Genomic DNA, 25272 nt, shown 5'->3' on the forward strand with positions numbered 1-25272 from the left:
ACTGACAATTATCATAACATATGGCTCAAGAACAAGATAATCAGGCTGTTATACATGGTTTTCACTCAAAGGTATAACTCCAAGAAAAGAACATTGTTCAAAATCCTCAGCAGTGTAATCAGGCTTTTTCCTCAAATTCTCCTAATCACCACCAGCATTCACTTCAGAATATTGGCCAGCAGAGTTGGTCTGTAGTTACCTGATATCAGAATCACTACTCAGGGAAGGACATTTCCAGTTCACCTGGTTGACTTTTGTACAGCAGTGGCAGGGGTCCATCATTTGCATGGCAGAACTTCTCAAAGTCATCAGCCAGGGACTTGTGCAAAATCACAACGTTGGCCTGTTTATAGCCTTAAATTGTGGAAGGTAGGAATGGTTGGTTATTAATTCAGCTTTTTGTTTGTGAAACAATAACTTTTCTGTACAATAACTTTTCTGTATGAATTTCTTTAGATGGTTTGTAAGAATTACCTGAAGGAAATTTTTGATTCAGAACTCTGTAATTAGATCAAACTTCTTGAAATGCTTTAAGAACCATAGCTAGGCCTACTCTATATGTGAAGTCATTCACAGCTAAAACAAATTAGCAGACATGAGTAGTAGCAGAATATGAAGACACCATAATTAAGAAACATTTCTCTTAATTTATATATAAACATGATTTCTTTTCTAACTGGGGACATTAGTCTTCTGTAGGAATATGCTTTATTTGCAGATGTTAACTCAGAGTCAATGAAAAGCTATCACACACCACATTTTCACAATTATTTTTCACCACACCAAGATATAAATCAATGCAAAAGTAAACTCCTGGTATCATGATGTTAGTAGCACATTCTTTAAAATTTCTAGGCTAGGGAATTTAAATGTGGGCTGCAATTAAACACAAATGATTACAGCTCAGGAATAAACTCTTGACTGTCCACTGAATCTCAGTAATTTCTAATTAAAATTCTAATTTAATTTCTAATTAAAAAAAACCAAACTAAAACAGAACTGCTACACTTTCTTCACTTGCAAACAGCTTTGATTAAAAAGGTTCTTAACTGCTACTATGAAATAGCTTCTAAAGACATTAACATTTTTGCAATGAGTACCGCTGAAGAAAAGTCCCACCAAGCGAAAATTTATATTTTCTTAACAGTAGTAGTTAATACCAATGCCATTTAAACTTTCCTGCACAGAAATATCAACTATTAAAATAATGGGAGGAAATTTGGAGTACAACTGGTCTGGGGTGTATAAACCCAGCAATTAACAATCTCTAAATTCTGTACCGATTCTCTCTTGAAGAGTTATTACTGTCTGATATCAGGCAGGCGAGTAGGAGGCTGCACAGAAGCACTCACTTTCTGCAGTAGTCTGTCATCAAGGAGGCAATAATTTAGTTGAAATCAATGAGCTGCCTTCAAAGGCTGTAGAAAATGAGCCAAATCTTACTCTTGACTAAAGCTAACAAAGAAATCCAAAGAGAATTCTATTCCTGATGGAAAAATGCAAAGCAAAGGCTGAGGTAAGCATGTATTTGCATACTGAATTTGTCCACAAACTGCTCTCTTGGGAGTAGTCAGCACAAAAATTCATTTTATTACTAGCAAAAGTTACTAAATACAGAACGAGATTCTTGCTAAATACAGAAAAATATTTTTGCTAAATAAACATATTACATTATCCACTGAATAAAACATTAAGTTTGGTTACCCCTCAATTTCATTCCCTGCCATCCACGAGAAATCCACAGGCACTTTCGGCTTTGCTGGTTATATTAATAAGTTCTTAAAATTATGGGTTTAGTCAGGGCATTCAACTGACAGCACTGAATTTCACATACTAGTTACAGATGACAGGCTGAATCTTCACGAAAATACTCGATAAACTCAGGAAGCCTCATTACAACACTTTGAGAACTTTATTGCTCCTCCTGATAGCTATCCTTATTTTGTATACAACCCTGATGGATTCACTTGCATTATGGAGCCATCATTATGGATGTATTCACAAGCAATGGTAGTGGAGCTGGATGTGTTGACCAACCCAGGCAGTAATTCAACACATTCATGTCCAAGTTCAGAGAAGTTTAGAAAGAGCTTTTAAATTCTATGGTGAATGACAATGAGGACAGTAAGAAAGAATTGGATAACAACAGCATAAGAGAATTTGTTACAATGGTTCTTTTTGTATAATGAAACTATTTGCTCATGAACTTGTTTTGTATGTCAACAATATTTCTAAAAACGTTAGAACCAGTACATTCAAAACTACTGCAGCAATAAATTCACTTAAAAATTTGGCTGGGCAAACCCCAAATTATTAACATTATAAAATGTCTTCCATTAGTATTTTTCAACTTAGAAACTGATAGAAAAGAAAACCACAATCTTAAGACTCACTACAGTTCTAAAAATGACTTTTATTATATTTTATAGTAGTGCTACTATTGTACACACAACTTAGTTGATCATGGTATTTTTGTTTACATTATTTTTTAAAGTTAATCAGAACAATGACAGACTTCTGTTTCTGTAAAAGTCCAGCTATGAAAGGCAAGACAGAAATCAATTTTCCAGAATGTATTCCGTTATCTGAGTATAAAACTAATTTTTCCCTCCCCTTTATAATTCCCAGCCTTGCTGATCCAGTAATCTTCACCTTCTGCAACAAATTAAGCAGAAAACCACGCCTGTAACAATTTGTCTCTAATTCTTCCCCAAAGCATATCTGATGTGCTAAGTAAAGCCAGGTCTCTGTGAAGAACATAGTAAAGAACATCTTACAAATGTGATAATAATATGCAAGAAAACCCAGATTTCGTTAAAGACTTTTCAAATGTTTTCTACATCCATCATTTCTCAACAACAACTGTAAGCTGAGGAATGCATTGCAAACACTGAAAACAAAGTCCATGTACATTACTCAGGTAGGATGGTGTATTTCCTCTGATACATCTTTATGATTTAAAAAACAGAGTCAGGTGCTTACAATGTGATTTCAAAAACACCGAAGAACATAACATTTTCTTCTGTTTTACTTTGGTGCTTTTGATATTTCTCCAATCCTTTACAAACAAAAACCACATAGGTATGAATATAAAATAGAATCACTTTGCACAGAGAGCTGTTAGGTTCACTTACCTTCTGCCATTACAGAAGTATTACTAATACTGAGTCTGTTGCACCGAATTATTCTTCTTAGCACATGGGGAAGGAGAGATTTCAAGCCTCCTGTCAAAAGCATCCTTTCATCCTTAACAGACAGATAATTATAAATTCAAACACAAAACGCCTTTTTTTTTTCTCCCCCCTCCCCATTTTAAATTCTGATTTTCTGGAGAACTTAGCTTACATTTCCTCCTTGTGTTCCACCAAAGTTATTATCACTGGGAGATTCTAAGTTGTAGCTCAAAAGGGAGCTCAAATTTAAAGGGTTATTTTACTGACATTCTATGACTAAATGCAAACTGGATCTCTCAACAAATTAACTGGAGACATGCACTTCAATATTTGGGATAGACCACAAAAATTTTGTTGCTCTACAATGTAAGAAACACTCATTTCCTCCTTGATTAATATTAATTTTCTACCGTATTCTCTTTTCCAAAATTCACTGTAATTCTAAAATTGCAGAAGCACAAGTGGATTAACCTACCAGGGTATAATCTATAATATTACTTCTCTGATCAAAATACTTTTAGGCAAATAGCAAGGTAACCTTGTGGTAAAGAGAGAACTATATTCAGAAAGTGTATTACATTTCACATGTATTATGGTTTCAAATATTAATTATGCAGAACTGAATATTCCCGTGGCTATTCTTCCACTGGGAAAGCACAAATAGAGATGTTTAAGTCACTTGTCACAAAATCTAGAGTAGGTACAGAAATAAGTTTTATAATTACAATAAATCTTTTTCTTCTTTTGAAGACTTAAATAAATGTTACTTTTCTGCAATCCAGACGAAGCTCACACAAAGCTTTTCTCTCAAGCTGAACTACTAATAACTAAAAAGGATTTATTATATCACTATTAGGAAAAAGTAACAGTTAAGTGTGGCTAAAATAATAATTTGGCTGTATATGATTTTAACCTTAGTTACTTCTAGGTGAAGAAACTGAATTATCCTCCAATTAAATTACCAACCTCCAAGTCTTTCTTTAATTCAGAACAAGCCATTCTTGATGTCATTCAAATGAAGTAATAAATATGAGAGAAGGTGTACTGCTCTTTTTAAAAGTTGTTACTAAATTAATATATAATGAGATGTTATACCCTTCTAGCAAACGTTAACTTTTCTGTTAAAGGTCCACAGTTTTTGTTCTGTAACTATGATAGTACAAAGTTTTACTCTCACAATTAGAGAGTGGAGTAGAATAGTGTGAAAATTTATATCTCTGAGCAATCATTCTGTAATTAACTTGAAGAGCAGTTATATGTTTTGACTGAAAAGATACTTTTATCCTAGTCTGTCCAAAATGCTTCCCAGAGTTTGCAAAGCTCTGAAAGGTTAAGTTGGGTGCACTGAAATTTAAAGTAAACTTTGTCTCTATTCTTAATTCTGAAATCTTTATATAACATTGTCAGCCAAAAGAAAACAGTCTTTTTTCTGAACTCCAACTTACTACTTTCTAGCTCTTCTCTGCTGCTTTTACATTATCACTCAGTATGCTGTACAAAAATAGTCTTCATTACAAAATCATGAACAATTCCAAACACACACTTTACAGATAACAAGAAGTTGGATATAGAGATGTCGCTGATCACTAATTCAGGCCTATAAGTATCAATTAAAGATGCACTATTCTTAATTCCTTTACTTTGTTCTGAGATAGTTTCAGATAATGACAGTATCAGTTACCTCATGGGGGTATGCTGGATCATGACACAAGACAAGATGCAGGGTGTTAAAAATGCCTTAAGAGAAGAGGCTGACAGAGCTTATTGGATAGCTGTTGTGCCTGAAGGGATCCTGTGTGGTGTCCCCCCAAGGAGCTTCTAAGATCTGGCTTTCCAGTGTGTTATCCTTAATGAAATTAACATCTAAAGCAGACCAGATAGAATCCTGTGTAAATAGTGTTTGAAAATCAGGTCATTGACTGGCTGCATAATGACAAATTTCATACTTAAAGCATCCAGTCTGAAAAAAGACCTTCTTCTAAGTCATGCTGCTCACATCAGACTTCCTGACTTTCAACAACCAATGTAATAAAGCTTCATAGCACTGAAGCATCAAGTTCGTTCTTAAGGAACGTTTTCTTAAACATCTGCTTCCACATTAGAAGCACAATAACACATTTCATTTTAGAGTTTTCATGAAGGTTCAATGTATTTTGTGTATAGCTTGTGAACTTAAATGGATAAGTATTAAAATACTTTGCTCTCTGAGACATTAAGATTGCATTTACCCACTACTAATTTGTGGTCACTACCGCATACTAAGCTGCACTTCCAGATCTTGACAAGGATGATGAAACTTCAAAGCTGGAAAGAGATGAAGATGATGTAGGAAGCTGTGTGATCAGGCAGTGATGACAGTTTAGTTTATGCCAGATCAGTAGTTCAGAATAATGAATCAATTTTTCAGAAACAATATTGTATTAAAATGACATTATATTACAAAGACACATATAAATATTAAAGAAGAAACCTCTTTTTACATCATACTGGCAGTAAGGAAGTACAGTTTGGGAAAAGTACAGTATAGTTTTGGTAAAAGTTCTAAACTGATCTTGGGTCTGTCTTTAATAAGTAACATAAAATTGTTAGTTGACATCTTTGTTCATTAAATACTTGTGTAGCACCACTTCAGTAGAATTAAGCAGTTACCACTATCTGATTAATTTGGCCCAGATGGTTTTCAAAATATCTCATTATCAAGATAATAATAATTTTCTAGAAAGTCAGATCGGAGGGTGAATATTTTTTTATTAGAAATTGTGATCCCTGGTTGCCATATGAAGCTCTAAGTCATTAACCATTTCTATATGCTGTTCTCAGAGCACAGGTGACTGAGTGCAATGTTGTGCTGATCTTTGCTGAGATGACTGGAACAGGACTGGTTCTAAGCCTCATATTTGTAACTGATTGTAAAGAATATGCTCTAGTTCCTCCAAACTCCACAACTCATGCAAGGAAAAAGAGTATGTTGAGAGGAAGCCATGAAGCAAGAAAAATGTAGTTCCAGACAAGATTTTAAAAAGAGATTGCCCTGCGTTTCAGATGACTTGCAAGATGGACAGAGTAGCCACTTTGCATCTTCCAGGCTATTCCGTATTTTCTTCCTCTTTGTCTACAGTGTGCCTTTATCTCTGTATCTTTTCCTCCCTGAGCTCAGACCCCTATCTCCATACCTCCAAGCTGGGCTGACCTTTGTGTAGCACTTGCTTCTTTGGTTTGTCTCACTGCACCCTCTGGCAATATGGGAGTTTAGATGCCTTATCTCTTCTCATTGGCTCTTTTTAATTCATATAGTTGATGTATCACTCAGTTGTACTTTAACACTTCCATTTTTAATCTTAAATGAGCTTTTTCTGTTTCTAGTGTGAGACAAAATAGTCTAACATCAGAACTCATAATACATGATTAATTCACAAATGTTTTCCCAGACTTATATGATTTAGACTCCTCTGACCGCACCTATACTCATATGTGAACATACAGATATCCCTTTTACAGGCAGGCTTATCTTAAGCATTCCTTTTCTATTTCATTTTTAATTTCTGACAGTGGAACCACCAACCACCTTAAAAAGTAATATATCTTACAAGCTACAGTTTATGAAGTGTTTTTGCAATCTGCAGAACAAAAGCTCTTTATGGAAAAAGAAGGAAACTAGTACGTGAAACATTTTCTATTACCTTAGAGCTTTCAAAATGAAAAAGTGAATCTGTAAATTTCACAGATATTTAAATACGAACATAGATTCTTTACAGGCCCACATTGTAAATTATTCATTATCCAAGAAAATGGAAAAATGTCATTTAAGTGTCAGAGAGATTACACTTTGAGATGCAGTGGGTGGGTCCATACTGCTGTGCTAAACCACACCAGATAAAAACGAATCAAGAAATTATGTAATAACACTAAGGATTAAAACATTCTTCAGAAGTGTCAGTGTTACTACTTTGCCTTCACATATATCAAATGAATTAATGGAATAGAAGTAAAAAAATAGCATTTCTAGGGTTTCAAAAATGGAACACATGAGAATACACAGCTTGTAAAAAGTATGGGTGGTAAGGGTAATAAACAGGTTTGAACACTGCAAAGTAGTTAACACCAATTTCTGGTGTTACGAATTACAGGTCTGTTTCTCCAGTGGCACTGATAGACTAAAAAGAATATGGTTTAATGCAGCATAATCCAGAGAGATTGCTTGCAAGGAGCCCAAAGACTCTTACGAAATACAGCCTTGCATTGCTCATATCACTTTTGTCCTATTTTCAGTTTAAAGTCTGATAATAAGAATGGGTGGTGGCATGTATGGGATCATGAGCCAAAAAAGTGCAAAGGTCACTACTTAAAACTGCTGGGCAGGGCTTTTAGATATTGTCATGCAGATACCTTACCCAGAGCTACTGCTGCACAAACAGGAACAGCAGAGCAACCTGAAACATGAGCCAGCCCATGGACTGCTTTTACCAATACATAATGGAAAGTAATCTAAACTAATTATAATATAACAAACACTTTGTGTACTTTGCCTTGCCCTAGTATGAATATGGTTACAGACGCTTGTTAACGTAAACGCACTTCTAATAACCTGCTGTTTAATCATCAAGCTGATTTGAAATTCAGTCAGCAAACTTCTCTGAAAATTTAGTCCATTTGATTTTCCAATAGGATCTCTCAGTTTGTGATCTTTTATTTGAAGAATCAATTAATGATCCTTTTTCTTCCTATCTGCTATGAATCATTTCAAAGCACAGAAGATCTTTGTGTATCATTCCAAAAGGGGGGTGTGTTGTGTATTTTCAGACAATAGCTCATCCAGCAAATTATTATTTAACTTGACATTTGAAATATAGGGTATTTGTATTTGAAGTTTATGCACCTCTAAATGAGGGCTGCAAATATAAATTTAAATTAGATTCCATTAGTGTTCTATGTTGCTTAAAGCAACCAGCCTATACTTGAGATCCTGCAGATTACGTCAGGACAAGAAATTGATAGAATAAATATGTCTTTGATGCAAACTTGTTTATTTGCAAAAAAGATACACAACACCTAGTTTCTTGCAGTATATTAAGAACAAAAACAGAGAGCAATTACCAGTTTCAAAACAGCCATTTCAGACAGCACTGTATGTTGCTGCAACCACTGTATTGGTATTACTTTACACTCAGCTTCTGCTCTGGGACAAAACAAATTGTTTCTTAGGTGGAGAAATATGGGCAGAGACTATAGAATAGTTCACATCAGGCCCTGCCCTTGCATGGGCACAACCTATGCAAGATCCCAGTTATTTGGGTTTTTTTTATCCTGCAAAAGATGAGCCCTCATGACTTCACATGCCCTTCCAACCCCTTGGGTCATATCCTAATACCCACATTCCTGCCTCATCACCTTACAAATACATGTGACCACGTTTTAGAACAGCTGCCTCATTTACACGCACCTTTGGCAAGACATAGTACACATCTAAGTGGAGACTAAGAAATTCATCAAGATTTAAAACTGTTACATTCATGCCTTGGACTTTGCTGACAGGAATACTCACCAGTAGCAAGAAGAGACTGCAAATGATCCACCAAAGGCTGTTTTCATACGAGATGGCAAGGGTCGCTTATTCAACTTCAAGAAATTGAAAAAAAAATGAAGGCATGAGGATGGTATTTAAATATTGTTTCCCAGTTTATGCTGAGCTACAGATTATAAGAATTGCTCCACATGGGGACCTTGCTGCAGACCACCACTGCCAGTCTCTCCCATGCCCCTGTGGCAGCACTGGCCAGCTAACTCTGCACACAGCAGCTAAGGTGATGGGCATTGGCTGGACAAAACTCCTAAAGTGAGGGAAATTTTTCTTTCCAGTCTTATTGAGAAGGAAAGAAAGTGGAAGTCTATAGGACAAAGTACAATGACTTGTACTGCTTTGTTGGCAAGGCAGCAGCCACAGGTGCTTGTTTTGATAAGAACATATGCCACCATGTGGGTTACACCCAGTCACATCATGCATGGTCACAGGGCTGATGGGGTGCTCATTCCTATCAAGGAATTCCATCTGAAGGTAAGCAGGTAAGTGATGTTCTGCTACCTACACATCATAAAAATAGAACCACGCTCCCAAAAAATGTGCCATGCTCTTGCTGTCAGGTCTTTCAGGCTACTTCCAGGATTATGCCATTCCTTTTTTTTCACATGTCTGCCAGCAGGTGCTGTCACTGCACCCACCACTGCTCACCAAGCAATTCTCCTCAGCAATGGTCACTAAAGAAATTATTCCAGCCCACGTGTTTACACAAAGTTAGTGTCCTTGAGATGTGAGTGTCTCAGTAGGCTGTGTGTGGGGAACTTCCAGTGAATTGTACCCCTCCAAACTACCAAGAACAAATATCTCCGTCTCCACAAATACCTGTGATGAAGAGATATTAACTTTCATTTTTCCACTGCTTCCTTCAACTCCTAGACCAAGAAGTACTGGGAACAGCTCAAAAGGACAGAGCGTCATTTCCCTGACAAACCTCCAGGCTTAAGTAGTACTATATGGATGATTAGATGAATCTGTGGCAGGATCTCCAAGAATACCTCACTGCAATTTTCAGAAGTATAGGTAAATTGCTGTTAGCAACTGTACTATGTGATAGCAAATGGTCTGCATTTGGACTGCTATTTTGTCCTGAAGCATCCACACTGCCCCTATAATAAATGTTAATTTGCACCAAGGATACCTGGACAACTCTGTTCTGCAGCATCCATTCTAACTTGAATTATTCCAAGTTATGGACAAATTATGGCTGCATTACTATACTTTCCTTAATGCATACCTGACAACTGTGGTATTATGTGGTGACTACAGTTGTCATGATCTGGAAACCGCCCTCAGCAGTTTGGTGCAGCCAGGCACCTGCAGACACATTTTTTCTCTATCTGCAAGAGCTCAGGGCATGTTTGACCAACACTTAGTACAGCAGGACAATGAGAAGGAATAGCAATGAGCAGTGCTATCAGTAATTAGACATATATTCTAAGGCTGACAATACCATAGTCCTTTTTGAGAAGAGACTGCTGCTTTGTCACTAGTGAAGATGCCCAAGCCCTAAAAACCACAGATGTTACATATTTATTTGGTAGACTGCATCATAGACCCCATAAATTAACTACAATCATCACCATCTCTGAACAAGAATGTGTAGAATGAATGAATTATAATCCTGAACAGTAAAAGCTCCTTGTAGGCCTGAATGAAGATCTCAACATCATTCCTAACTCTTCTTCCCCTGCGTATACAGAGAAACTGAAACTCTGCAGCATGTGAACCTTTGAGGACCTCACCGTGCAGTAATGTGATTGATGGAAGACCTGGATGATGTGGCAGTTCAACCAAGCTACACTGACCTGATCTTCCAGGCATCCACAGGAATCAGGAATTAACTAATTTTATAGGCAAGTGGCAACCATGATGACATGAGAAGAGACCTTCTGCAAGCAGTGTGTTGGTGCTGCAGAGTGTCAACAGTTGCCCTCACCATTTCTGAATTCAAAACAGTCATTCAAGACCAGTATATGATGTAATTACACTGGGCAACTGTCCTCATCCACCACAGCAACCCTTGCCAAAGCAGAAAATGTTACACCATAGCTAGAGGCTGCCATAGTGCCTACTGCATAGGAGAAAGGTGGGCTTGAACTGAAGCATTGTGTTCTGAAAAGAAAATTCCCAAGTACTTTACTTTTAAGGCCCTTGTTGAACTGTCCTGGGCAGCCTGATCCCACAGCATGTGGGTGTTTCTGATGCAGTCACCCTGCCATGACACCCTTGGGGCATCACCACTGGTGGCAGCAGCACCATGGCTGTGCAGCAAGTGCAAGGGAGTGTGACAGTACAGCGACAAATGCAGCAAGGGAGCAGCTCAGCAGCTCTGCTCTGCTGCTGGTCCCAGCACAGGCCAAGTGAAGGACTTCACAGTTCCTGGTGAGAGATTAGATCAGCTATCAGTTGACTAAACACTCTCACTCTGTAGCTATTCAGTGCCTTACACAATTATGTACAATACACCTCTGTGTCCAGTGCAGGCAGACTGAACATCTCAAACCACTGTGTTCATGAGTAGTATCAGCAAAGAGCTCAAGATGTTGAAAAAATGCAGCTACCTTTCTAGGTCATAGAGTTAATGCTGAACTTCTACTGCTTTTTCCTTTGTTCCATGAATAGAGTAAGATCTGTACACGTATCACCCTCAAACCTCACCATTAAAACTTTTTTCTAAAAAAGCAGTTTGGTGTTAAAAGAGATGACTCATAATGCTGCAGCACCAGTTAGCCTGCTTGAAAGGGATGCTGATGTCATAATTTTTATTTTCATTACCAAAGAATATGAAGGTAAGGGCTGAAAATGTTTTACACTTATATCATCCAATTTTATATTTTAAAGATATAAATAAACTCTAGTGATTGGTATCTTGGTGTACTCTAATTCAAAAATTGAGCCTGTATTTTGTATAGAAGCAACACAAAAGTTTACGCTTTTACTATTATTATTTTTTTAGACTTTTGTTCGCAGATATGATAGAGGTAAATATGCCTAAAACCTTACCACAGAGCTTATAATTTAAGGACTCAAACCTCTAGTACTTCTATGAATACAAGTAAAAGTGACAGGCAGATAATTAGTCCCATTGAGCTCATGGACAGATGAAGTGCTTAAACATTTTCTGTATTGTACTTCAGCTGCATACATGTTTGTATACAAGCCACATCCTACATGCAGAGCTACGTAAAGCAAGATGTGACAGAAAAGTAAGCATAAAGACAGAAAAATATATAAGCTATACACTTGCTTTTTATAAACATGTATATGAAACAAGCTAACAACCTTGATATAAGTTATAACTAGTACTGATGAACCATACAGTTCAGAAATAAGATTTAACTCTGTTTTGTCTGCTTAGCAACCATTGATCCTTTTTCCTGGTTTCTGTATACATGCCATATAGGAAATTTTAATAACATACCTTAAAATTCCATATCCCATATTTGGAATTTGATAGGACAAAGGGTTATATCTTTAAACTGAAAGAGGGCAGGTTTAGCTAAGATATTGAGAAGAAATTCTTTCCTGAGAGGGTGGTGAAGCATTGACCCAGGCTGTCCATCTCTGGAAGTGCTCAAGGCCAGTTTGAAAGGGGCTTTGGGAAACTTGGTCTAGTGGAAGGTGTCCCTGCCCATGGAAGAGGGATTGAAACGAGATGATTTTCCAGGTCTCTTCCAACCCAAAGCATTTTCTGATATTTCTCATTAGGAGGCTCTTTTAAAGAGTCCATTTCTGATCTTGGACTTTTTTCACGTTTCTTATTATATATCCTAAGTATGGAGAGTGTGCTAAGTTTTGGTTAATTTTATTTTCAAATGAGAAAAGACTCTTGGTTTGTTTGAGCATTAGTTTTTGATCTGACTGAATTATCCTCCTCTGAAATGGATTTGCAATTGACATTATAGAGACTTAATCATCATAAAGACTGAATAGTTTCATGGTACAGTTAATTTATACATAAAGTACAAATAATTCAAATTATTATTAAAACAATATTCTTCAGAAGATAGAATTAAAGCTACATCTAGCACAGTATCCTGACTTTGATAGTGATCAATAATGCACACCTTAAGGAAGAGCTCAAAAGCAGAGAAAACATTCACAAAACCTAGCTGGTTTATCCTTCCAGCATTTCATGACCTCTGGTTCAGAAACTTTGGAGCTAAGGGACATTTCTTTCTTTGTAGAAGTTAATGTAAAATCTGATATCGAAGTGGACTTTATCCCATATAACTGCAGCTTGCAGTGTTCCATACGGATTTCACCAGCTACCTCCTAAATTACTTTACTTGGAAAACTAGATGCAAATGCTGAGAATTTTGCATGGACTGTTTCATTAGGATTCCACCTTCAAAGCCAATATATTTAAAAGGAACAAAACTGTCTTTGTATTAGAATGCAATTTACAAACATAGGTATTCCTTTGATCCTAATTTAATAAATATATTTCCTCTTGAGACAAGCATCTTACATGAGTCTTCCAGCAATTTTCAGCAGTAACTCCTCCCAAAGAAGGGTCAGACTACACAGTATATGCAGTGATGAAAGACAAGACAATTTAAAAGCACTCAGCACCTTGCATTAATGTGCTCCAAGTCTAAATGTACAATTAAAATAAAGCATTCACATTTGAAAAATGACTCTGAAAAGCTGTGGCGTTTGTCTCCGAAAGCTTAGTCAAATGTGTGTGATTTTGATTGTGGGGCCAAGGGAGCAGTGAGTTTGAATCAAACCTAGACCTATTTAGGTAGCTTCTCTTTTAATATAGTTAGTATAAAGAGACATTTTTGGGACCACCTGGAATTTTGAAGACAGAGCATATATAGGAACAGCGTTTCTGGAGAGAAAAAAAATAAAACTACAGAATGGGTAATTGTTCAACTACTTGGAAATATAACCAAACCAAAATTATATAGAGCAAGGTGTATTTTATAATATATTGCTGTATCCTAAATACCAGGAAGTATTTTTAATAATATGCAAAGACAGAAGAACATTATTATTTGAATACAGGACCAAGGTGTTTCTCATTACAGATTGAAAAGAGGATTTTAATCAGTTAAAAGGAAGATGAACAGACATCAGTTACTAGAAACTGCTGTGATTTCCAGTCAGACTGATGGAGCAGTAGGAGACTGCTGTTAAAAAAATAGTTACTACTACTAAAACATATGAAGAGATGATGGTACTTAATGACTTTCAAATTCCATTCTCCACTGACAGATTTCCCTAATGGAAATTTCTTTTTTATTCTCATAATACGTGTCTTTATAAATTAACTGAGTTTGACATAGAAAGCTTGCTATACAAGGCTGATTTTGAATCTATTAAGTACTTCAAACTGCAGATATATGAGACACACAATCATTGTGTACATGTGAAAATTGTCAGAAGTAATGCAAGTTCACTGAAGCATTAAATTATAAGACTGGAAAGAAGTGAGACTTTCTTGCTAGACATCAAAGATACAGTTTACCAGAAAGCATATAGAAGAATATGAAACCATATATAAAAATAAACAAATCAGTGTCCTTTACATCAAACAACAAACATTATTCTCTCCCCACCCGTCCCCCATTTAGTGGAAAGTTTAAAAGGCAAGCATTTTGAGTAGATCCAGCTTCAGTTTGGGCAATATTACACAATATTTTCCACTCCTTTTGAAGGAGGAAAATATAGTGATCTCTACTTGGTTTCAAAATCTAGGCAAAAAAAAGTGCATATATATGTATATAAAATATATAGATGCATTATATATTAATATATACATTCATTCCATGGTTGATCACATAAAGTGAACTATTCCCAATTAAACATTTATTTCAAGACTGAATAATTTAATAGAATAAAAGTCCAAAATGCATAGCCTATAATTCAAAGAATATAATGATCAGTGACCTTTCCATGATTACTAAGCATACAAAAGAAAATATGTGAAATTAAGTGCATTAAGTGGGCATTGTTCGGGATATCAACTATGCATATTAAAAATTGCTAAGAATATTAACAGAAATGCATCTAACTTCAGTGACCTTGGGTTCAAGAGCTCTGCAAAAGTCAAGCATCTCAAATGTCTTTCTTAAAAATAAACAGGAATAGAGAGAATACCACATTTATAGATGGCTGATTTTGTACCTGATAGACATATACTTCTGATGGACAAGCAATTTTTGATCTTTATATTATTTATCAGTTTCAGTGAAAAAGTAATTTTCCCAGTTCACAAGTGTCTCCTAAGGGCTTTCATCATAGCACATTAATAAGAAGTTTTGGGGGGCAGCTGTTTATTCTGAGTCTGCACCTTGCTGAGCCTGAAGTCTGTATCTTGCCCAGCTATAGCAAGGGCTCTTCACTATTATTGCATGGTGATGTAATCTCTTATCTGCACTGAACACTTGTCCTGTTGGTAAAGCTATATGTTTTCAATTAGAAACTTTTGCTGAAAATAGCCTTGATACCACCTATAAAATAACATTTAGAATCCATTAATTAGATCTTTTTGTAATAAATCACAATACATTCATGGCTTCTTTGAAACAACTTATGAATATAGCGGGTAATTAGATGGCTGGAATATTTATTGCATGAATACGTTAACAGGTAGATGCAAGACAAGGAACTAATAAGACAAGGAAAGACAAGAGATAAATTTCTCCAAAGTAAATAGATGAGGATTAGCAATGAATATTCTACAAACAAGGGATGGTATGATTATTAATAAAATGGATAAGTAGACTTTCTTTAAATGTTTGGTTTTATAGTTATTCTAGAAAAGGCTCTGGTTTAATGAGTATATGACTTCTATATTAGTCACATTTAAGAATCCAAACAGGAATAAAGTTTTACAAAACCAAACAGAACAACCAAATCCATAAGGCTAGACCAGATTAAATTGTAGCCCAAAGCTTCAACTATCTAAGAGTCACTGTGAAAGGGAAAGACAAGTGATGATGTGAGAGACACTTAACATCACCTTCAGCTGTGACAACAACACCCTTAACTCTGTAACTGAAAGCAAATGGATGTCGCTGCTACCATAGCAGAGGCAGGGAGTGGGGGGCAGGCTGCTCTCCTGGGGTGTGTGGGTGGTGTGAAGGCATTTATTTCTGCAGACAAAGAGAGGCACTGGAAAGATTAGGCAACTGCTGTCTTAGAGGAGGTATGATTACTTTTACACGGCATATCCAAAGTCCAAAAGGGTACATAAAAGGCTACAGAAAACACGGGTATGGTCTGACTTGAGACACAAAATTAAATAAGGGATTAACACTTGCTGTTTGTCAAAGCAGTGAGGCTCTGATGATTTCCTCAGAAATCCTCTCCATCTCCTCCTTAAATATCCATCAAAGGATAGTATTCAGTGACTGCAGTGGGTTCCTGTCCAAACTCAAATGATTTATAATTCTGTTGTTTTGGTACTTGTTATCCAAAAGTAATTATGTTATCTTATGCAGAAACCAATCCAGTACCTCCACTAATCACAGTTTTCTAAAGAAAAATACTGTCACACAGTGGAACAGTTTAATCTAAAGATGCAGGAAAATAATGGCAAGCATCTCACAACTCATTACTGCCAAAACCAAATTCTTGGATGGGAAGATATTATAAGGCCACACCATGTTATAGATACACGTTTCTGCGCTGGCATGAGAGACTAGAAGGGTTGCTGCCTCAAAGCATTTCTGTGTGTGTAGAAGAGGCAGGTCAGGCCATTCCCTGGTGAGGCAGTGCCCTGTCCCATACAACCCATTGGGCCTGTGGGCTCCAGCCCTGCAGGAGCCACCAATCTGTGGCATTCACATTCTCTGAAAAGAGAGACATAATTCTCTCTCTCTCTCAGGGTTTTTTTTCTGAGAAGCACAGAGAGAAGAGAAAACAATTCTTATCTGTGCCTGTGTTTGTGCCCATGTGGAATGTGGTATTGAGATTGTTTACCCAGGGTGATTGCTTGATTGGATTCTGGTGATGTTTGTTTGGATTCATGGACCAATTGGATCCAACAGCTGTGTCGGGACTCTCAGGAGAGAGTCATAGGTTTTCTGGTTAGTTAGTAATATATCTTGTTAATGTAATATAGTGTAATAAAGTTATAGTATAATAAAGTAATTAATTAGCCTTCTGAAATCATTGGAGTTCAGACATCATTCTTTCCAATGTGTCAGGCATCCCAGCACAACACCAATCCCCAGCACACTGGAGGCAATGCTCCACACCTGCCCCTGGAGCTCCCAGTCCAGCTCCTGGGTGGCCAAATGACCAAAGTCCCACCTGAGGGAAGGGCCCAGGAAGGCCAAGGACTATTTAAGGCTGAACATGAGACAAGCATATCTGGATCTTCCTCTTCTTGGTATTTCTCTTAGTTGAACATTGCTGGAACCCAGGAGTTGGTAGCTATATTTGTTCTTTTCACTATCTGATTCTCTCTTGTTGGAATTCTGAGAAAATTGAATGGGCTTTGAGTCTACTAAGTTGAATGGGTGAAATTAATACTTTAACAAGTGGTTTATGTAGACTGAATGCTGCTCTAAACTATTTGTCAAAATCCTTTTAAATTCTAGAGTTGCCAGTAAAGTTTTCTTTGTTGATCTCTTGAGAATATCTTGTCAGTATTTCTCCCATGAATCTAACTCAAAATACATGAAAAACTGTAAGCCCTGTTAAAATCTTATCAAGGGAGTTGTTTGGGGCCATACAACTGGTTTTGGCTGGGACAGAGTTAATTTTCTTCACAGTGGCTGGTATGGGGCTGTGTTTTGGATTTGACTGAACACAGTGATGACAACAGAGATGTTTTTGTTATTGCTGAGCACAGCTCGCACAAAGCAAAGGCCTTTTTCACTCTTCCTACTGCCACGCTGGCAAGGAAATTAGAAGTACATGGGAGGCTGCGGGGAGACACAGCCAGGGACAAGTGACCAAAGTGACCAAGGGGATACTCCAGACCATATGGCGTCATGTTCAGTATATAAAGTGGGTGAAAGAAGGAGCAAGGCAGGACACATTTGGAATGACAGATTTCATCTTCCCAAGTCACCATCACTTGTGATGGGGATCTGCTCTAGTGGAGATGGTTGAACACCTGCCTGCCCATGGGAGGCAGTGAATTAATTCCTTTATTTTGCTTTGCTCATGTGTGTGGCTTCTGCTTTCTCTATTTCTCTATAACCTGTGGGTTCTCCAGCTTCTACCTTTCCAATTTTCTCCCCAAACCTGCTCGTGGAGTGAGCAGGTGGTAGGCTTGGTGGGGGTTAAAGCAAGACAGTTACTCAGAGAAGTGATTTAATCAAAGTCATCCACTAACTTCTCTGCATATTACAAGTAATTGTAAGAATCTGTGGCATTTGCCTCATCTGACTTCCAATTTGAAGATGCATCTCACTAGAGCTGTAGGAAGGCAACACTGAGTTGAATGGGAAGCAAATAATTTACAACAGTTTGTGTAATCAGTGTTGGATCTCGAATAAAATCTGGTTGAATAGGAATGCATTATTTTAAAAATGGAGAGAGATGTGTTACTAGTATAAATCTTTGATAAAGCTCAGAAATGTTCAGGGGTGAGGGGGTTGAAATACCTGAGTTAATGGAGTTATTTACAATGTCAATAATCTGTATTGCTGTCATGCTCCCCATCAATACATTAAGAAGCAGTCACAACAAAAAAGTAAACTTGAATGTGACATACTGTAAGAAGGAGGATGCCAAACCTCACTCTTAGCCAGGCTTAATAAATGACAGCCAAAGGAAAACTGCTTAATGGGGCATTTATTTGCATAGAAGTCTTTAACACTTCAGAGAAAATGCAAATCCCAGGGAATTTACAAAAGGAGTGTAAAATGCCTTCTGACCAGCTGGAGTTTGACATCCTCTTTAAAGACTGTCACAGCAAACACTTTACATTACAAAAGAAAAAAGATGTATTAAAACTGAGTGTTCTAACATTTAAATAATCTAGGTTTCCCCTAGAAGTCCTCTACTTAAGAAAAAGGAAATGAAATGAATGAAGGCTGTACATGGATTATTGAAAGCTCAAAGACCTCCAAGTGCCTGGTGCATAACCTCTATGGCAGATTATCTACACTAAATATTTTAGTGGGTATTTTTAGGTGGTGAAGCTACTGCTTCACATTCTGGGTATGCCTATGAAATAGGGACAGATGCAACAAAATCATTGAAGGAATAAAAGGTAACAATTCTTCACACTTTTTTGTAACCAAATAATTATGGGTCATCAGATGAAATTAGCAAATGGCAAAGTCAAAGCAAACAAATAGAGGTCTTTATTCAGAAACTGCATTGTTAAACCACAGACTCTCATGACACTATGCAGCTGCTCATGGCCAGCACTGGAGACAGCAATGCTGAGCTAGAATACCCTAATTTGCATCCTGTATTTAATAAATCAGTATGGGATTAAAAAATTAAGAAAAAAGTAATGAAATTATAGAATTGCTTCAATATCTGTTAGTTCTAGTCCCAAGTCTCACGATTTATAGTGCCAACATCAATTATAAAGGTAAAATTAAAAATCCTCATCTTGTTGGATGTATTGAAAATTTGTAATCGACTCTCATAGTTTTTGCTACTTGATTTTTCACAATAGTATTTTACATCTAGGTCATGTTAATGGAAGTATTTATTACTGATTTTCTAATACATCTTAGTTTCTTTTTGTTCTTTAAAACTAAGGGTAATCTTTCAAATCTTTCATCAAAACATTTTCCTGGTCCTTGTAAAGGTGTTTTTAGTTGTAATGCTGCATATATTAAATCACATTGTATTATGTTACGAAATATTATAATACTCTATGTTAAGAAGTGCCTTCCAGTCACCTGATACAGTACTTGAAACTAATGGGAGTTTTTGGTTGTTTTCTGAGGAGCTCGAAGTTCCTTTCAAACTCCAGGAGATACACCAACTGAGTTTGAAACATATTATCTTAATTTATCTATTTGTTTCCAGATTTTCTTTTCTGTTATTTCAATTCCTAGAGACCTCTTATCTTTTTACATTTCAAAGAATAGGCTCAAAATCAATAATTATACAGCTTTTCTCAAGATAAAGGGAAAGGAACCTCTGTAATAATTGTTCCCTTCATTAAATCTCTTTTTGCTCTGTGGTAATTTAACAGATACAATACCTTTAAATACATCATTAGAAGAAAACTTGTGGAAATAAATTTATTATTTTTCATTTATGCCTTTCAAAAATTCTCCTTCCCCCTTCATTTTATGTGGCACTTCTTTTCACACTTTTTTCTGCAGGCTCTCTTTAAGATGTACTATGCACAGCTTGAAGTTCTGCCATTTAAACGCTTTTTTTCTCATGTTTATGCTTCCTTCTCTGGGGTAGGAAAACAGAACCATAACTTCTGCAACTATCAGAATGTACTCACAGTCTTCATGATGAGTTAAAAGTTTTAATTTCATCATCACTAGCTTTCAGATCACCTTGATTAAGTTCTCCTTTCTTAAGTCCCCTTCACCAAAGTTGGCAGTAGATTTTCAAAATAGTGAGAATTAACATGCAGGTCTTTTTCAAAAGGACTTTGAATTTACTCAGTGAGTATTACTGAGGTTTAATGACAACATTGTGTAGAACACTCCTCTGTGTTCCTTCCAACAAATCTGAAAAAAAAAATCAAACTATTGTGAGTGAGGATTAGGATACAAAAGTCAATCATTTTTATTAAACAGAAATTCCATTTCTGCCTACCTTAAGAAGCTTTAGCAATTCAAAAAGTGAAATAAACCCCTATTTCCGTTTCAATGGCTAGTGCTTTCTTTCCCCTATGGACAGCATTCATTCATTTTCCTTTTCCTCATCAGAAACTGAGAGAGATGACAATATGTTTTTTTCCTCTTTTATAACCATGTAGATTTTTAGTAATTAAAGTTTTGAAAGTGCTGCCTCTAATAATGGTAGTTGCAACTGTATAGTGACTGAAGAAAAAAATAAATCACCTTTCATTGAAGAAATTAATACTAACTGAAACGGGACCCTAGAAGCAGTAATGCTTAAATGCACTCTTTCAAGAAATTATCTACTTCCTGACACAGCTGTACCACTTCCGTTAAGAGAATTATTAGACTTGGATGCTTAGCATAACTTCTCCTTTCATGGTAAAAACATTAAGTGGTTTTAGAGAGATAAAACTGTTGCCCAGAGCAGTTTCATAAAAAATACTTTTAACAGCAAGTATACCTACCCAGTCTACTTTTCTGACAGTTATCAAGCACAGAATGTTCAATTAAAGATTCAGATTAAACAAAAGATAAAAATCACAGAGAAGATATGCAAACTAAAAACTAGAACTAATACTATACTAAAATTTCTCACAAAAGCTGTCTCATGTCATGTTTGTCTTTCACAGCGAGTCCTTCCCTAAATTCATTTTGTGGTTTCCAAATCCTTTTTTCTTCTACTGTGCAAATGTTCTCCATGGAGTGATTAAGGGGAACATTTTGCATTATCTACCTTTCAGAAATCTGTCCTTTGAAAATAACACCTATCTCTGTAACAATTCAATGACCATAAGAAAGTACCAAACACCTTCAACTTTAGCTCCATAGAAACTAAAATTTCCATACGCAGCTCCCCTTCAGAAAGAAAGTAAATCAAATACCTCAAAACTGTGAGGCCCTGGCACTCTGGAAATATGCAGGTCTAACACTCATGTTCTTCTTTTTCTCTCTCATTTCCTCTCAGAAGGCTGTGCACTGAGCATTTCAATTTCACCTCAGCCTTCAAACCAGCTTGGCACACCACCTCTTTTAGAACCAAAAAGAAAATGTTGTGACACTTTTTCTTTAATGAAGCTCAACAATATATTTTCATGTGGGAATTTCCCACAGCATTTTTTCCTCCCTCTTTTCACAATTAGGAATGGCAAGTAAACACACATATTTTTTAACAGTTGTGTTGTGGGGTAGGGAAGGGACATCTATCTTTAGAACGGTGTTACTCCATATTCCCAATCTCGCAGCACATGCTCAGCCCAAACACTGAACTGTTGGCTGACTGACCTGTTGGGTTGTGCACATGAATATGAAAATGCTGCTTAAAAACACAAACCATTTACACTCTGGTGCATGAATGGCTCTGCACTGCCCCATAGCTTTTAATCATTTAAACATCAAATATTTTTCCTTTTATACAACAGGGGTAATTTACTGTATACACATCATACAAGCAGTAGGTTTTTTTCAGTGTTGCAGCATTCACACAAATGTATTTAAATGCAAACAACACTTTCAGTCAGTTAAACTGCCCTTCTAAAAGCACAGTTAACATACCAACACTGGTTTTAACTTCTCCAAACTAACAAGAAATCTCTTACAGACCAGTCTGTACTCCCTCTGGGTCTAAGCTCATCACTCTTCCTGGCTTTTTCATGCTGCTTTGGCTGCAGGCTTGAGCCAAATTTCCTCCATCATCTGACTCTGTGACAGTCTGTGCAGTGATTTAAACAGGACAAAAGCCCAATCAGTGCTGGCACCTGACTATCCATACTTCTGACTGCTGGCATGCTTCCAGGAATTGTTGTGTCCCTGGCCAGTATTCTTCCAAGCAATGTCTTTGTACATCCAAGCTGGAGGCTAGCATAGCTCAGTAATTGTATGCTGTCTTGACAAATTATTATATGCATCGTCAGCATGATCAGTATTCTTGGTTTGGTATTTTAGGGTTATTGCATCATATTTAAAAGTTGTTTTAGCTGAAATTTGAAAAGAGGAATTTTCAGCCTGGGGCAAATAAAGAGACACAGCCTGTCAAGCTATGAACATCTGAAACCAAGACTATTAACAACTACTGGATTCAATGCCAGCACCCTTCACATTGAGTGCTGGTAAATGGAGTCAGATTTCAGCTTCTCTCCTCTGAGGCTGCCAGGGACAGTTAGTCCAAGTGTAGGCTAGTAGAGCCACTGCATGAAATATAGCACCAGGCTCTTTAAAATCTAGTATCTGGGACATGGAACAATCAGAAGTGGTTGTTAAGCCTTGTAATGAAGAAGTAAATCTCACAGTCCCCACCAGATGTACAGAGAAGCCATTAGTTACAAAGATGAAAAAGCATATTAATTAAATAATAAATTAATACTTTAATCAGTTTAGTATTTTCATTTTCCCTTTTCTATAATGCTGATTATTCCCTTTAATATTATACTGCTATAATATTTACTTTCTCTGCAATAGTGATGCTTCTAAAAACAAGTAACAAAAGTTAGGGAATCAAGTATTTTCAGTCTGAAAACATCTCCCATGTTCAGACTTTCTATTTTCATAGTTTTGATATAATACAGGTGGACAGGCAGTAACTGGATGGACATTTTTGGAGGAGTTATGTGTGTACCATATGCCACAGGGAGATAGCTCAACACAACAGCTGCAGTGCTTGGTGGGAAACACCTTCAGAAGTTTTATCAAAAATACTATGAAACCCTTAGGTAGTATTATTCATTTCTGGGGTGTCAACTGCAAAGGCACCATAAACCTGAGGTATGGTATATAATTACGAAGCATAAACTTTCACCGACTTTAAATAGCCAAACTCAATTTCTCCACAGGAAATTGTAGAAATGTATACATGTACGTGCCTTTTTTACATATTTGTGTAAAAACACAAAAATATTTAATAATGGAATGTGAATAATGCATTAACATAAGACATTTTATTTCATTGATCTTTGATGTAACTTAATTAGACTCTGTGTGAACACTACTGCTGAGACATGGCATTGTGAATTAGCAGCTTGTGTGTAAGGACAGAAGCAGCGGCATTCAAGAGCAACGAGTCAGAAATTACCGTAAATAAGAAAGGGAGAGATAAGTAATTTGCGTTATCTGATGCAAGGAAATGAGGACAGCTTTAGAAATACCAGATTGGCTCCAAAACGTAACAGACTGAGAGGCTTAACTCAGATGAACAGATCTGATGTGTTTTGAACCGTATCTTCCCCAACACCACAAACAAAATCCTCTGTGAGGACAGTGTCTCCCTCGCAGCTAAAGGGACCAGATGAACGCGCCCCAGAGGGGCAAGGTGAACGGGGCACACGGATATACGTACCCAGCAACCTCGCCCACTCCCACCTTACGGCAAGCACCTCCTGAGCCGCGATAACCCTGCAGGCCTGCGCCCTTCCAGCGATCACCAAGGCTGGTTGAACTCGAGTGCGTGCGGCCTCTTGGGCCTCCCAAGAGGCGACTACACTCGCCGCCCCCTCCACGGCCCCGGCCAAGTGCGAAGGCGGCATCGGACACGACCCGGGGCCCTGCGCCACGCGCGCCCCGTGTTGTGGGGCCCGAGCGCGGGGCGCACGGCCGCGGGCTGCAGGCGGACACACGGCCGTGCCGCAGGCGGACACACGGCCGTGCTGCAAGCGGACACACGGCCGCGGGGCGCAGGCGGACACACCGCCGTGCCGCAGGCGGACACACGGCCGTGCCGCAGGCGGACACACCGCCGTGCCGCAGGCGGACACAGGGCCGTGCCGCAGGCGGACACACGGCCGTGCCGCAGGCGGACACACGGCCGGGCTGCAGGCGGACACACCGCCGTGCTGCAGGCGGACACACGGCTGGGCTGCAGGCGGACACACGGCCGTGCCGCAGGCGGACACAGGGCCGTGCCGCAGGCGGACACACGGCTGGGCTGCAGGCGGACACACCGCCGTGCTGCAGGCGGACACAGGGCCGTGCCGCAGGCGGACACAGGGCTGTGCCGCAGGCGGACACACGGCCGGGCTGCAGGCGGACACACCGCCGTGCCGCAGGCGGACACACCGCTGTGCCGCAGGCGGACACACGGCCGGGCTGCAGGCGGACACACCGCCGTGCTGCAGGCGGACACACCGCTGTGCCGCAGCTCTCCAGCCCGGCCGCGCCGCCGCCGCGGGTCCACACGCGTGCGGGGAGGCGGGGGCTCAACGGGCGGGCGGCCGGGGCCCTGCGGGAATGCCCCTGTCCCCGGCTGAGCCCCGCTGCTCCCTGCCCCTCCGCGGAGATACCCTGCTTCCCATCCCGCGGCCGCATCCCCCGCGCCAGGCTGGAGGCCAGCTCCTCCCCGCCGCCACTGCGAGTGGGTCAGCCCACGGCCGCTCCCCCCTTCGAGTACGATGGAACCAGCCCGTAACGCGAGGAAGGGCGCCATGGCCCCTCCCTCAGGTGATTGCCAGCTCCAGCGGTCAATCAGCGCCTTCCCTTACCTCTCGGCAGCGCCGTGCCCGCCTCCGCGGGGGTCGGGGGTCAGCGGCGAGGCGGGCGGGAATGTTTACAAACACGCTCGGGGAGTAGAGGGGCCGGGGGGAAGACGGGGGGCGGGGCCGGCGGTTGGCGCAGCCGTCGAGCCAATGGGGGCGCGCGGCGCCCGGCGGAAGGGCGGGGGCGGCGCGCGGGAGCGTTCTCTGCCCGACGGCCGCCGGGGCGCGCGGGCGCGCGCGGCCAATGAGCGCCCGGCCCGGGGAGGGAGGGGGCGCGAGCGCCTGAGTTGGAGCCGCTCCCCGCGCGCTCCCGCTCCTCCCCC

The 25272-nt window shown here is 39.0% G+C and overlaps 1 protein-coding gene across 1 annotated transcript in view; it reads right to left on the reverse strand.

The window, feature by feature from the left end:
* DGLUCY (D-glutamate cyclase) overlaps nucleotides 1–24042 on the reverse strand; it is a 51468-nt gene extending 27426 nt beyond the window's left edge. Inside the window, 4 exon segments of the mRNA XM_077783986.1 lie at nucleotides 200–237; nucleotides 239–354; nucleotides 3135–3246; nucleotides 8716–24042. Coding sequence (XP_077640112.1) covers nucleotides 200–237; nucleotides 239–354; nucleotides 3135–3237 — 257 coding nt within the window. The 5' untranslated portion in view covers nucleotides 3238–3246; nucleotides 8716–24042.
* Between the last annotated feature and the right edge of the window lie 1230 nt (nucleotides 24043–25272).

This window comes from Lonchura striata, chromosome 6, assembly GCF_046129695.1.
Source record: "Lonchura striata isolate bLonStr1 chromosome 6, bLonStr1.mat, whole genome shotgun sequence".
NCBI lineage: Eukaryota > Metazoa > Chordata > Aves > Passeriformes > Estrildidae > Lonchura > Lonchura striata.